This window comes from Mya arenaria, chromosome 11 (genome assembly GCF_026914265.1).
Source record: "Mya arenaria isolate MELC-2E11 chromosome 11, ASM2691426v1".
In the NCBI taxonomy this organism is placed as follows: Eukaryota; Metazoa; Mollusca; class Bivalvia; order Myida; family Myidae; genus Mya; species Mya arenaria.
Window position 1 is genome coordinate 28,549,657 of NC_069132.1, and position 16,472 is coordinate 28,566,128.

At 33.6% G+C, this 16,472-nt stretch overlaps 1 protein-coding gene across 9 annotated transcripts in view; it reads right to left on the reverse strand.

The window, feature by feature from the left end:
- The window catches only part of LOC128208152 (uncharacterized), a 60,272-nt gene that overhangs the window by 19,720 nt on the left and 24,080 nt on the right, over positions 1-16,472 (reverse strand). For 6 of the 9 annotated variants that reach the window (XM_052911557.1, XM_052911554.1, XM_052911551.1 and 3 more), the window contains exons 5-15: positions 15,119-15,225; positions 11,451-11,543; positions 9,745-9,795; positions 8,187-8,311; positions 7,500-7,597; positions 7,018-7,130; positions 6,266-6,372; positions 5,694-5,777; positions 1,763-1,852; positions 1,280-1,415; positions 699-781 (exon numbers count right to left, since the gene is read on the reverse strand). In XM_052911557.1, the coding sequence (XP_052767517.1) occupies positions 699-781; positions 1,280-1,415; positions 1,763-1,852; positions 5,694-5,777; positions 6,266-6,372; positions 7,018-7,130; positions 7,500-7,597; positions 8,187-8,311; positions 9,745-9,795; positions 11,451-11,543; positions 15,119-15,225 (1,087 nt within the window). Of the gene's footprint in view, positions 1-198; positions 217-698; positions 782-1,279; positions 1,416-1,762; positions 1,853-5,693; positions 5,778-6,265; positions 6,373-7,017; positions 7,131-7,499; positions 7,598-8,186; positions 8,312-9,744; positions 9,796-11,450; positions 11,544-15,118; positions 15,226-16,472 lie in introns of all 9 variants that reach the window. The other 3 variants (XM_052911552.1, XM_052911550.1, XM_052911553.1) reach the window with 1 other exon arrangement.

Consider the following 16,472-nt stretch of genomic DNA (forward strand, 5'->3'; position numbering starts at 1 on the left):
ATTAAATCAGTGATTTTCTTAATTCAGTCTTTAAGTTTCGATGTTTTAAAACAAATAAAATAACTTTATACAAAATCTAAAATATGGATATTTTTTTTATTTTCATGCATAGCCTTCTTTTTCTGTTCAGTACCAAAAGCATGTCAATGAACGGAATAGTGCAGTAAGAAATAAGGCTTAATTTGACTGTAAAGTTACCTTAAATGGGCTACTTTTCTAATGGTAATACAAATAGAAACAGTCTTGTAAACAGATTTAAATATATATTTGTTATTGTTCAAATGTAAACAGTGTGTCATAAGAAACTGCTTGTAATTATATTTTCTGCGCATAAATACACAAGAACAACTAAAATCTACTTTGTATGAATATGTTTCATATTTAAAGTACATTTTGTAACTTATACAATTATATTATATGATTGAAAAAGCTGATAACACTTCTGGCAATAAAACTTAACAAAGGTACCAAGAGAATTAAACCAATCTTACTTCACTTAATTATAACAGTTCTGTATTAAAACAATCCATTTTCGAAATAGGAATAAGGGATTTCATTTGATTTAATGGGATTGCTCCAAGTTTCAAGTTCTGATGATTGTTGGCCCAAGGTTAAAACTGTGATTTCATTGAAGCTACAGTGGTATATAAACATATTAAGTTGCAGATGGCATTACTTGAATGGAATCAAATACCTACCATAGTGCCAGGAGATACCATGTCTTCCACATACAGAAACTCGTTATTGTTCGCAGAATCAGTGCTTGTCAAGCGATATCGCTCTGAAATAAAAAGACTGACATAAATAATTTTTTCTACATTTCATATGTTTGCATTTCTGGGTTTTTATCAAACAATGTAAGTGAATATTAACCCCGTCATGGCTGGTGGTCACCAAATTGGATAAGGTGGTTTTCCTCATATTTACTACTAGTAACTTAAAAAACTGACATTTCTCATGTTACATTGTGCGAACAATCTTAGAAAAGATAGAAAAAAAAATGTTACAAACTCTAAGGCTCATTTAGTTTAGTCAACAAAGGGGCACAACACAAGAGTAAGTGCAGCTTGAGTTATGTGTCTTGCTAAACATGTGTTTATTGTCATTTGCAATATGTATACTAAGTTTCATTAAAATATCTTGAAATGTTTATGAATTATGACCAAGTTTATTGCACAACCATGCCGCCACAAAAGCTGATGACACCATGGCTATGACAATACGTCAACTTCAATTTCTTCGAAAAACATATAAGCTACAAACAACAAAAAATTCAAACCTGAACGCCCCACAGAGCTGACAGGTCGGAAAATGACAGAAACGACAATCTGCCCCAGCCCAGGATCGTCCAAGTGTCCCAATCCCTGCTTGTTGTAGCCCAGAGTGAGCGCTTTCTTCAAGACATAGGGCTCTTTCTGTGGATGTCAATAAAAGGCATATTATGATGATACATGTTACTATGGCAATCAATGTTATAATCTTTCCCAGCAAAGAACCTGTGTGTCCAATTTCCTGCTTGTTGTTTTTGATTGGTAAGTGATTTCTCCAAGGTGTAAGCCTCTTTCTGAGAACAGCAACAAATTGGATCATATGGCAATGTTTATTCACATGAAAAGCAGTTTTAGGTTATGGCCAATGTTGAAAGTTTTGTACAACAACACTGACGATGACATGACAGCTTCCCCAATACCTCAACTTGTTTTTTTATAAGATAAAAAAAATCAACTTCAATTTTGATCTAGGAATACTATTAACACAGTACCTCAGACATAACGTGATGTGCAGATCCGAGAAAGTCGTTGTCGAGTTTGTTGGTCCCATCCCAGTCAAATACATAGAATGACAGGTTACACTGAAATATTGGAAGAACAAGAAATGTCACATGAACTGTGGCAATGCCCCCCAAAAGGAGTGTTGTTAGCAAGATGTTCCGACATCAATTATTTCTAATAATTGTAGAATATACAGGCTGCAAAACACTTTTCTATTCAATAACAGTTTCCATATGATGATCAGACAATATGGCAACTTCAAAAGGCAAATGAAGGATACTAGCGCATGGTAAATACTAGATTTAACTTCATGAACTAAAATCTAAGAGCTCTTGTATTCTTAAGGACCAAAAAAAATACTTCAGCTTTTCATTAACCCTAGATTTTTATGTAGAAAATAATCGAATTACAGATACATTTAATCAATTTAACTTGCAAAATAACCCCATCCCATAGCACCAAAGTATTCAATTTGTGTACAAATTCACTTATGGAGCCTAATTCAATGACGGGGAAGACCTGAAGTAGAGTGTATGTTTAACCAAAATCTTGGCGAGAATTTATTGGTTAAGTGTTCTGTCAGGTCACATCCATCAACTCATACAATTTAAGGCATTATTTCTGGCCACAGTATATTCCCAAATGTCAATTTCATGTACCTAGAATCAAATTACAAACAATCCTTATTTTTTTCTTTTTATGTCAGAATTGCAAATGTTCACACAAAAAATCCTCTCACAAAGCCACATGGGATAATAATTGTTTAAAACATATTTTTTTTAAAAGTCACTTGAGAGACATTCTGAATTTGGGTATAATTAACTAATTGGATTTCTACATATATAAACCAAGTAATTCAGTTGCATACATGTATAAATGAGGTTATATCAGATAATAGTTGATGATGCCAACAAGTAAAATGCATACATATTATGTAGATTCATATTTTTTTCTTACATAACATAATAAATTTTTAACAATATATTTTATAAAAAGCAGATTTCCCGCTTAATAAATTTTGTTCAATTCTTGATATATGAATGTAAATGGAACCAATATATACCAACATTTACAGAAGTATAAGCTGGAAAAAAGACAAGGACTTTCAGTAAAAACAGATAATTGTATGGTTATTATTTAATGAACATTACAACGCACACACCATTAGCTACTGGTATTGAGAATGCCTCACATTTCATGTCATTTCTAAATCATTATTGCAAAGCACAAAATTAGAATCAACAGAAATTTGAAACAGGTTCAATCTCTGAGAACTTTCTGGATAAAAAAGATTTATTTTAAATTCTCATTACTTTGCTTTAGGAAAAACCAACTGTGATAAATGAATTTGCCTGAAACACATTTAAAACAATTCAACTGTATATTTCCAATATCTGCAGCTTTGATGTTAGGCCATATGTAGAAAACTCATATGAAGTTGTGCATTTTGAATTTTTTCTGAAGTCCTACAAAGCGGGTGCAGGTTGGTTAAAATTTCATGATTTTGAGTGTTATTTTTAAATTCATCAAAATGAATTGTTGATTTTTTCATTATTCCAATTGAAATGACCCCCCAAAAAACCCTCAAACAAAAACAAATTCTATAAAAACAAGAGCCGTTTTAAGAAAGCGCGCTCGACTATGCCGCTTTGACTTAGAATACAATAACGATGTAATAATACCAAGTTTGGTCTCTTTATGTCAAACCTAACTAAAATTATTCGATACGTAAGGTAACTTTGATGCTGCCCTCCCACCAGCCCGCCCAAACAATGATGCAAGTCATTCAAATAACTTGATTTCCCATTATGAAAATGTGGTTAAGAATATACAAATATGCCTTTCAAAGGAAATTAAAAAAAAAAAATTCAAGGGCTATAATTTGTATTTAGGGTTAAAGCGGAGTTATGTTTCTTGTTGTAAGCTGGTCTTTAATAATTTTGGATTTTATTAAGTGCATTTAATGAACGGTATAGAAGTTTTTTTTATTAAAATCCCAACTTGCCCTTAACTTTTACTTGCCTCAAACTTTAACCTAAGTCAATCAGGGGCCATAACTTGTATTAAAGATATGGAGTTATGTGACTTCATTGGGTGATGGTTCTGAACAATTGTGTGAAGTATTAAGTCAATTGAATGAAGGGTATAGAAGTTATTAAACAATATCCCAACCTGCCCTAAAACTTTAACCTAAGTTCCATAATTTGTATAAAATATAATATGGAGTTATCTAACCTCTTTATGTGATGGCTCTGAACATCTGTGTGAAGTATTAAGTCAATTGAATGAATGGTATTGGAGTTTTAAGTGAAAATCCCAACTTGCCCTAAAACTTTAACCTGCCCTAAAACTTTAACCTAAGTCAATCAGGGGCCATAACTTGTATTTAGGATAATATGGAGTTATGTAACCTCATTGTGTGATGGTCCTGAACAACTGTGTGAAGTATTAAGTCAACTGAACAAATAAATATTCCAACTTGCCCTAAAACTTTAACCTAAGTTCCATAGTCAATCAGGGGCCATAATCTGTGTAAAGAATAATATGGAGTTATCTAACCTCATCATGTGATGGCCCTGAACATCTGCGTGAAGTATTAAGTCAATTGAATGTAGGGTATTGGACTTACAAGTGAAAATCCCAACTTGCCCTAAAACTTTAACCGGACGCCAACGCTGGGGCGAGTAGTATAGCCCACCTATTCTTCGAATAGTCGAGCTAAAAACTTATGGACTTAAGCTTAAAAAATCAGGGTATTTTCTTGTATTCTTTGTTTTGCTTCAATCCACAGTGATGCAGAGAAACATTAGTCTACATCTCTATTTGCGTCAGTTGTAATTAAAGTATTATCTTTCTCATCAATACAATTATAATAAACAGTCTGGAAGGAAATCAGATTGCATCTTAATTTTATTTCCTTCAATCTTTGAAATTAATTAGCAATTAGAATACAACCATTATAAATGTTACTGAAAAAACAACAACATGACATTAGCTACTTAGTATTCTTACTTGAATCTGACAAGTGTGAGTCCCAAGGTTAAATAACAGAAAAACATACTATTCCAGTGTTCTATGTTAAATGTGGAATATATATAATGTGTGTCAAAGTAAGTCCCTAAGTCTAGTGCCTGTCAAATGAGAGTAAGGTCCAAGGGGCAAGTTCATAGGCATAAGATACTGATGTACCTTAAAGCAGCACTCCACAGATTGAACGTTTTGACAACTTTTTTTTTTTTGTCTTTGAACGAGCGAATTTTTGCAAAAATCCATGGAAACCAGTTATATAAGACTGCTGACAAAATATTAGATAGCCGATTTTTATATTGAAGTTCAAAAATTGATGTTATATGCATTTTTCTTAAATCGTTAGTAACGGTTTTAGCCTTAAACATTAATTTTCGAACAGAAATATGAAAACCTACAATCTGATATTTTGTCAGCAATCTTTTATCATTGGTTTGCAGATATTTACGCAAAAATTTGCTCTTTCCAAGACAAAAAATAATAAAGTTGTAAAAACGGTATATCTGTGACAGTGCAGCTTTAATCTGTTATCTTCATAAAAATAAAGTTATTATTATTATTATTAATGCAGAAGCCCCCAAATGAATACTACTGGTACAAACCTAGGCAATGGATAGCTTTTTAAAGGTGTGAATTTTATTTAAATTTAATTAGTTAACCAAACATATGAGTGAGAAGGTTAAAAGAATATCAAGAAAGCCCAAATGGTTTTGACACTTTCTTTAAGATAAAAATTATGTACACAACGCCATGTTACCAAAAAGCAATTGCCCCACTGCAGCAAGATCTTGCAATGCCTTGTTACTTACAGAAGCAAATAAATTGGGTACGACACACTCTGGAACTAACCAGATAAGCAACATACTCCTGTAATAAAATTGATTTATAGCTCACCTGTGAGAAGTCCTTCACAAACAATTCTGCATGAGATTCCCACTTTGGGTTTCTTGTTTGAGCAAGGTAAGGGGTTGTCAAGATCTGAAAAAAATGGAAATAACTTTATTGGTTTAAAAAGTACTCATCTCACGAACATAATAACATTGGAACAACACAATTTCTCCATATATCATCATAAGGATTGAGGAGATAGCTAATAGTTAAAAGCTAATATCATACAGTATTACCTTTCTCCTTGTGGTAATAAATAACTAAATTAATAGCATACAGCACACTATCTGCTTGATTTATTTCTGGTTATATCAGCTGTATTTTTTGTTGTTGACATAACTACAGAGACAACATTACAACCCTAAAAGGCACCTTGCGTACTAGTCTGTGTACTTCATTGCAAAAGGCATTCTTGCTATATATTAACTGTAACTTTGTTTCTTTTTCACAAACATACATCAAAATAAAATTTCTACAAGGGTGTATTGAACATATCTGCAATGAATGTATATTGTATGTATGACAATATCAACTTTGTGTATGATTTTAACGAATTATCAACACTTTTTGTGACTTACCCTTCGTCTATCACAGAAAACAACACAGTATGGGTCTGAGGAGCCTGTTTTGTCCGAAGCGATCACATTGTTGGCACAGTGCACACATACAAACAGCACACCAGATCCTGCCAAATATGTTTACATGAAGTGAGATTTCAGCTACATTCAACGCTTTTACAATCCTTGCAATATTTTTTATTTAATGAAGTTAAGGTCACAGTACTTACACTGTGATACATTATGGCTCCTGGCCTCCTAATTTTCATAAAGATGAATGTCAATACATTGTAAAACATTGACTGTCTACATGAATTTTGCATATTTAAGAAAAAAAACTGTTTTAAAATGTAGTAACATTCTTTGACTCTTTCTAATGTTCCTACAGGTCAAGATCAGACTATATTTTAAAAAGGTCAAATATACTTAGTGTAATCCACTGACTGCCTCATAAAGCTTCATCAAGGTGGATGTCACACTTCTTGTGTTGCAATGTTTTGACTGCCTCATAAAGCTTTATTATGGTCAATGTCACACTTCTATCATTATAATACTGTGACTGACCATACAGCCTCATGAAGGTCATGGTAGCACTCACTATGTTGTAATGCACTGACTGCCTCATAAACGTTCCTTAAGGTCAAGGTCACAATACTTATGTTGTAATCCACTGGCCACCTCATAAAGCTTCATAGAGGTCAAGGTCACACTTCTGACACTGTAATACATTGACTGCCTTAAAGTGTTATAAAGGTCAAGTTCAGACTACTTACGTTGTAATACATTAACAGCTTCCTCCTCATCCAGGTTTATGGGTGGCAAGGGGGAGTAATCCATAACCAGATTCAATTTACTGCCATCCTTGTTTTTAATCTCATGACTTAATCTGAAATTAGTAACAATTTTTTTTTACTCTGGTGTGTTGTTTCAAATATCTGGCTTAAAAAGGATCCCCCAAATGACTTATAAAATCATATAGTGATTGATAAAATGCTTTCAACTCCAATGGGTAAACTTAGAACATAATATCACATAGAAGTTATTAAATCATACATCCCCCGGTGCTCATATTTCAGGAAAGTTTGCAGCCCATGATACAGGCATGAAATAAAGGTTTTAAAATATGAAACATCTTAAAACAGTGCTTTAAAATGTGTCTAGTGTTATAATTCTGTATGAAAAAAATGCCATTTAAAACTCTTCATTAAATGTTACAGTTATATTTAGATAAGGAGTTATCATTAAAAGCACTTACTGCTTGGTTATGGTGAATGGGAATGATGAAAGTTCAAGGTCGTGCTGCTCCAAGGTCACTGTGGTGAGAAGACGCTTACACTTGTGCTTAACATTTAACTGCAAAAACAATACATTCATTAAAATAAACTTGCAAGATGCAACAGAATACAAGGATCTTTCTTTTTCAATGCATCATTGAAAAATAATTATAGAACAAAGCATGATATTGAATCCAACATCAATGGATCTTTGTCTTCTTCTCAAACCTAATTCTTACTTCATGACAAAAAAAGACTGTTTTCTCATGCTGGATTAAACTGAAATAGGTTTCATGAACCTCGCTGATTTTGATAACCAAAACCATGATGGCCATAAAGCGCTCACTCTGGTACACTACCATTTTAGCAGAATTAAACAAATGTGCCTATAAGTATTGTTATAAGATACTTCAAAACCTATGAAAATATCCTAACCAAGTTTCATGAGGATCTGAGGAAAAATGCAGCTTCTATTGAATAAAAGAAGTTTTCTAACAATTGACCTTGTGACCTATTTTATCTGGATGCCCCTACAAAGTACCACAATAGCTCACCCTGAGCTATAAAACAAAAGAAAAAAAACACACAAAAACAATCTAAAACAAACTCCACTGCTAAACCTAAAATCTGTATTTTATTTAAAACCAAAGCATTTAAATAATGTTTGCCTTCTCTTTAACAAGGTTGAAGACAAAGAATGAGCAGCAATCCTCCCAGGCCTGGGTGGCTGGCAGCTCCAGGGTTTGCCTCTTACACTTGCCCAGCCTCAGTCTGGTGTAGTGTATGTCCTCTCCTGAAAGAATATGAGCATCTTCTCTGAGAGCAGAGCAGAAAGTGGAATACATGTATATGAAAAAATGTCTTTTTTTTTCTTTAAACTATATCAGAAAGACAATATCTTTTCCAAACAGGCATTGGAAAATTTCTTCAGAAATTAGACCAGAAGAGGAAATGTGTTATTGAAATCAAATATAAAGTAGTTATTTTCTCTTGAAACCAGGACAGAAAGTGGATATCTTCTCCTGAAACCTGTTGGCGAAAAGAAGATATCTTTTCCTGAAACTGAACAGGCAGAGAGGGTATATCTTTTCCTGAAACTGAACAGGCAGAGAGTGTATATCTTTTCCTGAAACTGAACAGGCAGAGAGTGTATATCTTTTCCTGAAACTGAACAGGCAGAGAGTGTATATCTTTTCCTGAAATTGAACAGGCAGAGAGTGTATTTCTTTTCCTGAAACTGAACAGGCAGAGAGTGGATATCTTTTCCTGAAACTGAACAGGCAGAGAGTGGATATCTTTTCCTGAAACCATAGGACAGAAAATGGTCATCTTCTCCTGACATCTGAGAGCAGAAAGACAATATTTTCTTCTGAAACCAGGGCAAATAGTGAGAGTTTTCTCCTGAAACCGGGGCAGAAAGTGAATACCTTCCCCTGAAATCAGGAAAAAAGTGAATTACTTATTCAGAAAGGGAAATTTCCCTCTGAATTCTATGGCAGAGCGTGGACATCTTCTCCTGGAAACTGAAGGAAGAAAGAAATATCCTCTCCTTAAACCAGGGCCAAAAGTTGATGTCTTTTCCTGAATTCAGGAAGAAACTGAACTTTTTTTTCTGAATACAGAACAGAAAATAGGTATGTTGTTCACCTGAAACCAGGTCAGAAAGTGGATATCTTGTCTTGAAACATGAGGGCAGAAGTGAATGTCTTCTCCTTAAACCTGTGGGCAGAATTGAATATCTTCTGAAACCCGGACAGAAAGTGGATATTTTCTCCTGAAACCTGAGGGCAGAAGTGAATGTCTTCTCCTTAAACCTGCGGGCAGAATTGAATATCTTCTGAAATCAGGGCAGAAAGTGGATTTTCTCCTAAATACATGACAGAAAGTAGGTGTGTTCTCCTGAGACCTGGCCAGGAAGTGGGTATCTTTTCCTAAAATCTGTGGGAATAAGGGAATATCTACTCCTTAAACCTGTGCCAGAAGTGAATATCTTTTCCTGAAACCATGTAAGAAAGTGGATATTTTCTTGAGAAACCAAGACAGAAAGTTGATATATTCTCTTAAAACCAGGGCAGAAAGTGACTTACTGATTCTGAATCCATAACAGAAACTGTATATTTTCTAGGTAATATATTCAAGACTTGATTTTGCATATTGCTAATGGATCTAAAACAAACAGATTCTAGAGGCTTCCAATATCTGAATTCTAATTTAACATTTCAATACCTGAATCCTCTGATGGCGTTCCCTTTATCTGAATGGTCAACACACCTTGAGCTGAAAATATATAGTACATTCAGTTGTATTAATTTCTTTAACGGAGTACGCAGTATCTTACAAACACTTCAGTGCTTTCTTATTAAATGTCTGGGTTTTTTTTAAATATTTTATGCTGTTATTGTTTTTTTCCCCTTTTTGTGACATTGCATATTTAAATTCATGTCAAAAATACCTATCCATAGTTTAGAACATGAACTTTCTGACCTAGCAATAGGGTTTGTTAAAAATACATGGTTTACCATAGAGTCTATATAGATTAGTAAATACAATTTTTTTTCCCTGAACTATGTAATTTTTAAGGATTTCTTACAAAGGTGGTCACAGTAAAACAACCTGCAAAGAAGTAAGACACTATATAACTCCTACGTAAAGTAAATTAAGATACTAAAACTGGAACATGCACTTCTTTTTTCAGACAAATAAGACACATCTCGAGGAAACTCATCATGACATTAAAGTGACAATATGTTGCAATAATTAGATCATTTGTGTGACAGAAGAGGACAACAAAGTTGTTTTAGAAGTAATTAAGAAGCAATTTATGTCTAAGAGTCTTAGTTAGAAAAAGGTTATTCTTAGACTTCCATATTCTTGGAAAAAAGTGTTTACTTAGTGATACATTGTCTATATCATATAGCTAATAAGAAGATCTTGTTAAAGTTGTATCAAATTCAAGATGCTCTACATATCCCACGTACAATACCCTAGGTAGATGACATATCAACCGTCACGGACGTAGGTTATTCATTAAACTCATATGATATTTCACCTCATTTTTACTTTAAATATGATACATCAAAAGAAATAGTCATACAAAATATTTTGTAAGAGTTTAACATTATACCAATATTCAGTTCAGCTAATTGTGGCTAAGACCTATCTTTGAAGCATTTAATAAGATCAATTATTGGACCCAACTTATTAGAAAGAGACAGTGACTTTAATACTATTCCCTACATAAATGTGTCCCATCTTCGTATATACAAATTTGATCCGAACTGTACTTAATAACTAGATTAGTATCTTGTTTAGTGTTTAGTTTCCATCAATTCTAACTTAAATTTTTGGGTGGAAACCATTTTTGTATTTTTAGTAACCGTAACCTTGACCTTGACCCTCTCCTCTAAAAAGCAATCCCACGCTAGCTCTTCACATAAGCTACCTACACACCAACTTTCATTACTACCCATCAGTTCTAACTTAAGCTATTGATTGAAACCATTTTTATGTTAAGTAACAGTGACCTTGACCTTGAACCTGCCACTAAAAAGCAATCCAAAGCTTAGCTCTTCACATATTAGCTACCTACACACTAACTTCGATCACCATCCATCAACACTTGACTAAGTTATTGGCTGGATATTTTAAGTAACAGTGACCATGACCCCACTCACCTCAAAAGCAATCCTAAGCTAGCTCTTCACATAAGCTACCTACACACAAACATACATGTTCTTATAGTCTCTGGTTAAAAATGTACCAAGATTCACTTGAAATCCTCGAGTAGTTTTTGAGCTACGGCCAAGCTTAAAGACTTTTGCACACTAAAAACCACCATCCATAGGCTTTCACAAAACCATGACATTTTTTTCTTCTTTTAAAATAAAGAATTTATAGTTTTAATATTATATGATACGAATGTAATATCTTACCCAGCTCCTGTTTAACATGAGGGAAAACTTGCAATGCACTGACAGGCCCTGCCTTGGAAAAGGGGATGTCAATTTTACCAGGGTCCACCAATGCTGAAAAAACGACAAAAGTAAAATCTTAAACATGTTTGCAAACACCATGATATATTAACAACATTCTAATACTGTAGTCAAAATTTATTTAAAAAGACACATACAATTTGATTTCGGCAACTTCCTGTCAACACTGACATCTGAATCAGAAAGGGGAAATTATCCATGTAAAACGCATGCCTGGGTTCATATATATTGGGCTATTCCGCTTTTGAAAAGTTATAATTTATCTTTTATTTGATGAAGAATAACAAAATGATTTTTCAAAAAGTTTCATCCTGTTTTATCATAAAATTTAATTTACTTGCAGAAAAACTGTCGTGTATTGAAAATACTCTATTTTTTCTCAATAAATTTAAGTGCAACTCACTAAACTAAATTAATATTCTAGTTGCATGTTTATTACTTCAGGTTTTATACACACATGCTTGCTTGCATGTTAGAATCTCTGTACAGATAATTATTTTCTCGAATAAGGCTTCATTGTTCGAAATATTTTTGTAACCTTTCCAGCTCACCATTATCATATCATATATCTTAATGCAACTTCTGTTCATTTTATGAAATATCACATTTCACAAGCAGCTAAAACTCTCCCCAGATGATGGGATAATGTCAACTTTCTCAAAACCTGCCTTCAGAATAAAACAGTTAGGTAATGTATCAATGTGTGTGAATGATTATAATGTTCAAAAATCATGCGCACTGCCTCTGCAAATGGCAAAAATCAGTTTCATCACAAAAGGCATGTTCTCGTTTTAATGTCATCCTACTTTTATCAGTATTTTCAAAGGGCATTTGAACATTCTATATCTAAACATAATATTCAGGCTCCCTTAGGATCTGGCTTCAACAGCTACTTGCATATACTGTGTCTATATACTATCTAAATCTACATCCAGATGTTAGCATAAACTGCATTCAGATGCTAGCAAATTTCACATCCAGATGCCAGTGTAAACAACGACCAGATGCTAGCATAAACTACATCTAGATGCCACATTTTAGCACATTCCACATCCAGTTGCTAGCATATACTACATTTAATTGCTAGCATAGACTTCATCGAGATGTAGGCATAAACTACATCCAATGCTACATTTTAGCACATTCCACATCCAGTTGCTAGCATATACTACATTTAATTGCTAGCATAGACTTCATCGAGATGTAGGCATAAACTCATCCAATGCTACATTTTAGCTCATTCCACATACAGTTGCTAGCATATACTACATCCAGATCCTAGCAAAATCCACAGCATAAGCCTCATCCAGTCACAAGCGTAAGCTTAATTCAGTCACTAGTATAAAATACATCCATTCACTTTCATAAAATACATCCAGTCACAAGCATAAAATTCATCTAGTCATTAGCATAAACAATTAATCCAGTCACAAGCATAAAATACATCCAGTCAGTAAAGTACATTGCATCAAAAAACATCACGTCAAAAGCATAAAATTCATCCAGTCACTTACATAAACAACATCAAGTCACTAGCATAAAATACATCCAGTCACTAACATAAGCAACATCTAGTCAGTAGCATAAAATACATCCAGTCACTAGCATAAAATTCATCCAGTCACTAACATAAACAACATCCAGTCACTAGCATAAAATACATCCAGTCACTAGCATACATTACATCCAGTCACTAGCATAAAATACATCGAGTCACTAGCTTACATTACATCCAGTTACTAGCATAAACAACATCCAGTCACTAGCATAAAATACATCCCGTCACTAGCATACATTACATCCAGTCACTAGCATAAAACACATCGAGTAACTAGTGTAAACTAAATCCAGTCACTTGCATAATAATCATCAAGAATCTAGCAAAAACTACATAATGGTGCTAGCATAAGCTACACCCAGGTGGTAGCTTAAAGTACATCCAGATGGTAGCTTTCAATACATCCAGATACTAGCATAAACAATACTGGGCTAGAATAAAACTACATCAAGATGCTAGTACAGATCCAGGTTCTACTTAAGCCAGATGCTAGCATAAATCCCATTTGGGTTCTAGCATAAACAACATCCAAGAAATAACATAAACTGCATCAAGATGATTGCATAAGCTACAAACAAAGTGCATTGGTAAAACTGGGTAAAGTTTAAAAGCTGAAAAATAGTCTAGAGGCCATAGGGCTGCTAAGGCCTCCCCATTCGGTACAGGGAAAAGAAAATGTTGGGATTCACGTGGGCAAAGCAAACATTTTTTTTAAATCTATGACAGCATAATTCAAGTCCTTTGGGGATGAGTTTTAAATCAATCCCCCCCACCCCTGTTGGGAAAACTCATTTGGAATTACACAATTCAGAACTATGACTCCTGGAGTCTTTAAAAAAAAAATCTGGTATAAACCTGCAAACTTTCATCCATGAAAGTGGTGTAAATGCCCAAAAACCCTGACATATTTCACATTTTTTTTATTGAAACTTTCCCATATCTGAGCGACTAGGCCAATTTGTATACCCGGATTCTGCATCTGCTTTTGGAAATGATTCATTATTCCACTGTGCCATTGCTATTCACTATTCTCTTATTTGTCATTAAAACACGGTAAGTGCTGGCCATGATGCTAAATATATCCTTGAATTTATTTCTTTAGACATACATAGACAAAAATGTCATTCTGAGACAAAATAAACACCTTAATTACTTCGAAACAGCAGGACAATAACTTACTAGATATCTGAAAGGAAAATCTGTGACTTTATCAAATAATACACATGAATGTTACCAACATTAAAAGCATTGCTTTTTGGTTTGGTTTACTTTTAGCAGAACAATTCATTATTAGTTATAGGTCATATTATTATCAAGTAAAGTAGTTGCCTAAGTAATGCTTTAAAAAATTGAATCATTTTAGGCTTGGATTTACTGAGTATCTGTCAGTTGCTGTTTGGCATTTGTTAATAAAAGTTAATGTTATATGCTTTCTGTCGGTTTATAAAGATTGATCAGTGAAATAAAAATAATATTTTTCACTGTTTAAAATTTTAGCCCCCTTCTAGTTTCAATTCAAACGTATTAGCACGCACAGGGCTGGGACACAATTTCAAGAACGTCATTTAAAAAATGATGTCATGTGTGCATACAAATTGGCATGTTTTCTATAAAAGCGTTATTAAATTATTTTAAACAACATTTTTAGGCATATATCAGTACATAGAGGATAATTGTTTGTTTTGAGGTACAAAGTGACATATTTCACCTCATGAACACCAAAAGTGAATATATCTTTTGGTGCTCACTCAGTGAAATATATCACGATCTTATACTGAAACAAACAATTATCCTCTATGTACTGGTAATGTATCTCAATTTCAACAATTCAAAAGAAACAAAATACTTATAAACTTCAAACAAGTGCCTTTAACATGTGTACCATGTTTCAGGTAAAAATCTCCAAATGTTATCCAAGTAATGCCGAACATTTTAGTTTTGCATACAAACACTGATGACAGTGGTGATGATGACACACAGGTCATTGCAGTAGGTCAAGCTTTGATTTAAAAAAAAAAAAAAGACAGGCTAGCAATTTAGACCATCTCACCTCTAGTGATTCCCTCCATAACGTTGATATGGATCCAGGATTTTATCAGGGGTATCTCCATCAGTTGTAAGGCCTTTAACACTGTCACATTGAACCAAACCTCTGGACTGAAAATACAAAATAATGTATAGTCATAAGCATTGCATTGACGGATACCCCCTATATGCCTCTGTTGTGTAGCATGGCCAATTTGGCTGAGAAAATCTAGTAATTATGAATGATAAATGAGGCAGTTTCATTGGTTCCGCAAGGTCAGACTTCTCTGGAAATCAAACTTTTACATATTCACAGACACTCATACTAATCCTGAAGAAAAAGTAGTCTGGTGAAAGCTCAAATTGAACTCAGTCAGCCTGATCACTACAATTTTAAAACCAGCCACATTGACCACAGGCCGGCGGAAACAAAAGACAGTACAGGGTTATTGAAGAGTATTTAATTGTAACATGCCATTTCACTGAAAGAAGAGTTGTCTCCCCTGCCTCATGGTTAATCACATAAACAAGATTTTGTCAGTCAATTTTATGTTTGAAGTGTAAAGAAAAAAGTAATGTGGATGCTGATGATGTAAGGATTGCAGCAGATGATACATCTTCTGTTTTCTTCTGGGCCTTTTTCTAAGGATACAAGTCATTATTTAAACCTTAAACTGTTGTTTGTTTCAGAAAATGAAAATTAGAAACATTTTGTTTATTATAAATGTTTACCTTCAGAAATGTGATAACTTATTTTTTACCTATAACATATGCTAAAAAGCAACAATATTGCAAAAAAAATATTAGTTACCTACTAAATTGCTAAAAAAAGTAAGTTATTTCAGATTTTTGTACGAGTTTCCATATTTAATTTACTTTACAAATTTACATTATAAATATGTTTTGCTAGAAAATTGCCAATGCTTGCAAGTCAACAGAATTGCGTGTTGTTATGAGAATTCTAATTTTCTTTCGGTAATGATTTAAGACAGCAGATTGAAAATTAATGCGGAACTATGGACCACAAAGATTTGTAATTTCTGACATTCTGTTGTGAAACCTACTTTCAAGACAGAGTTAAACCTTCTTGCTAGACGGAGTAATTTCCATAATAGATATCGGATACAGCAACAAAACAACTTTTTTAATCAGATATCAAAGAATCTCTTGTGTTTTCAGTGTACTAGGTATTTCCTTGTCTGATGATTATGATTTTTATTCAAATCAATTCATGGGACACCAGAAGTCATTTACACATTGAAAACACTCTAAAGGGAAAATGGGAAAATGCCACCATTCAAATGTGTACTTCTGTTGGGTCTTGCTGTTGTTGTTGCTGTTTGTGTTGTTGTTATTGAATGCTAAAATATAGTAATACA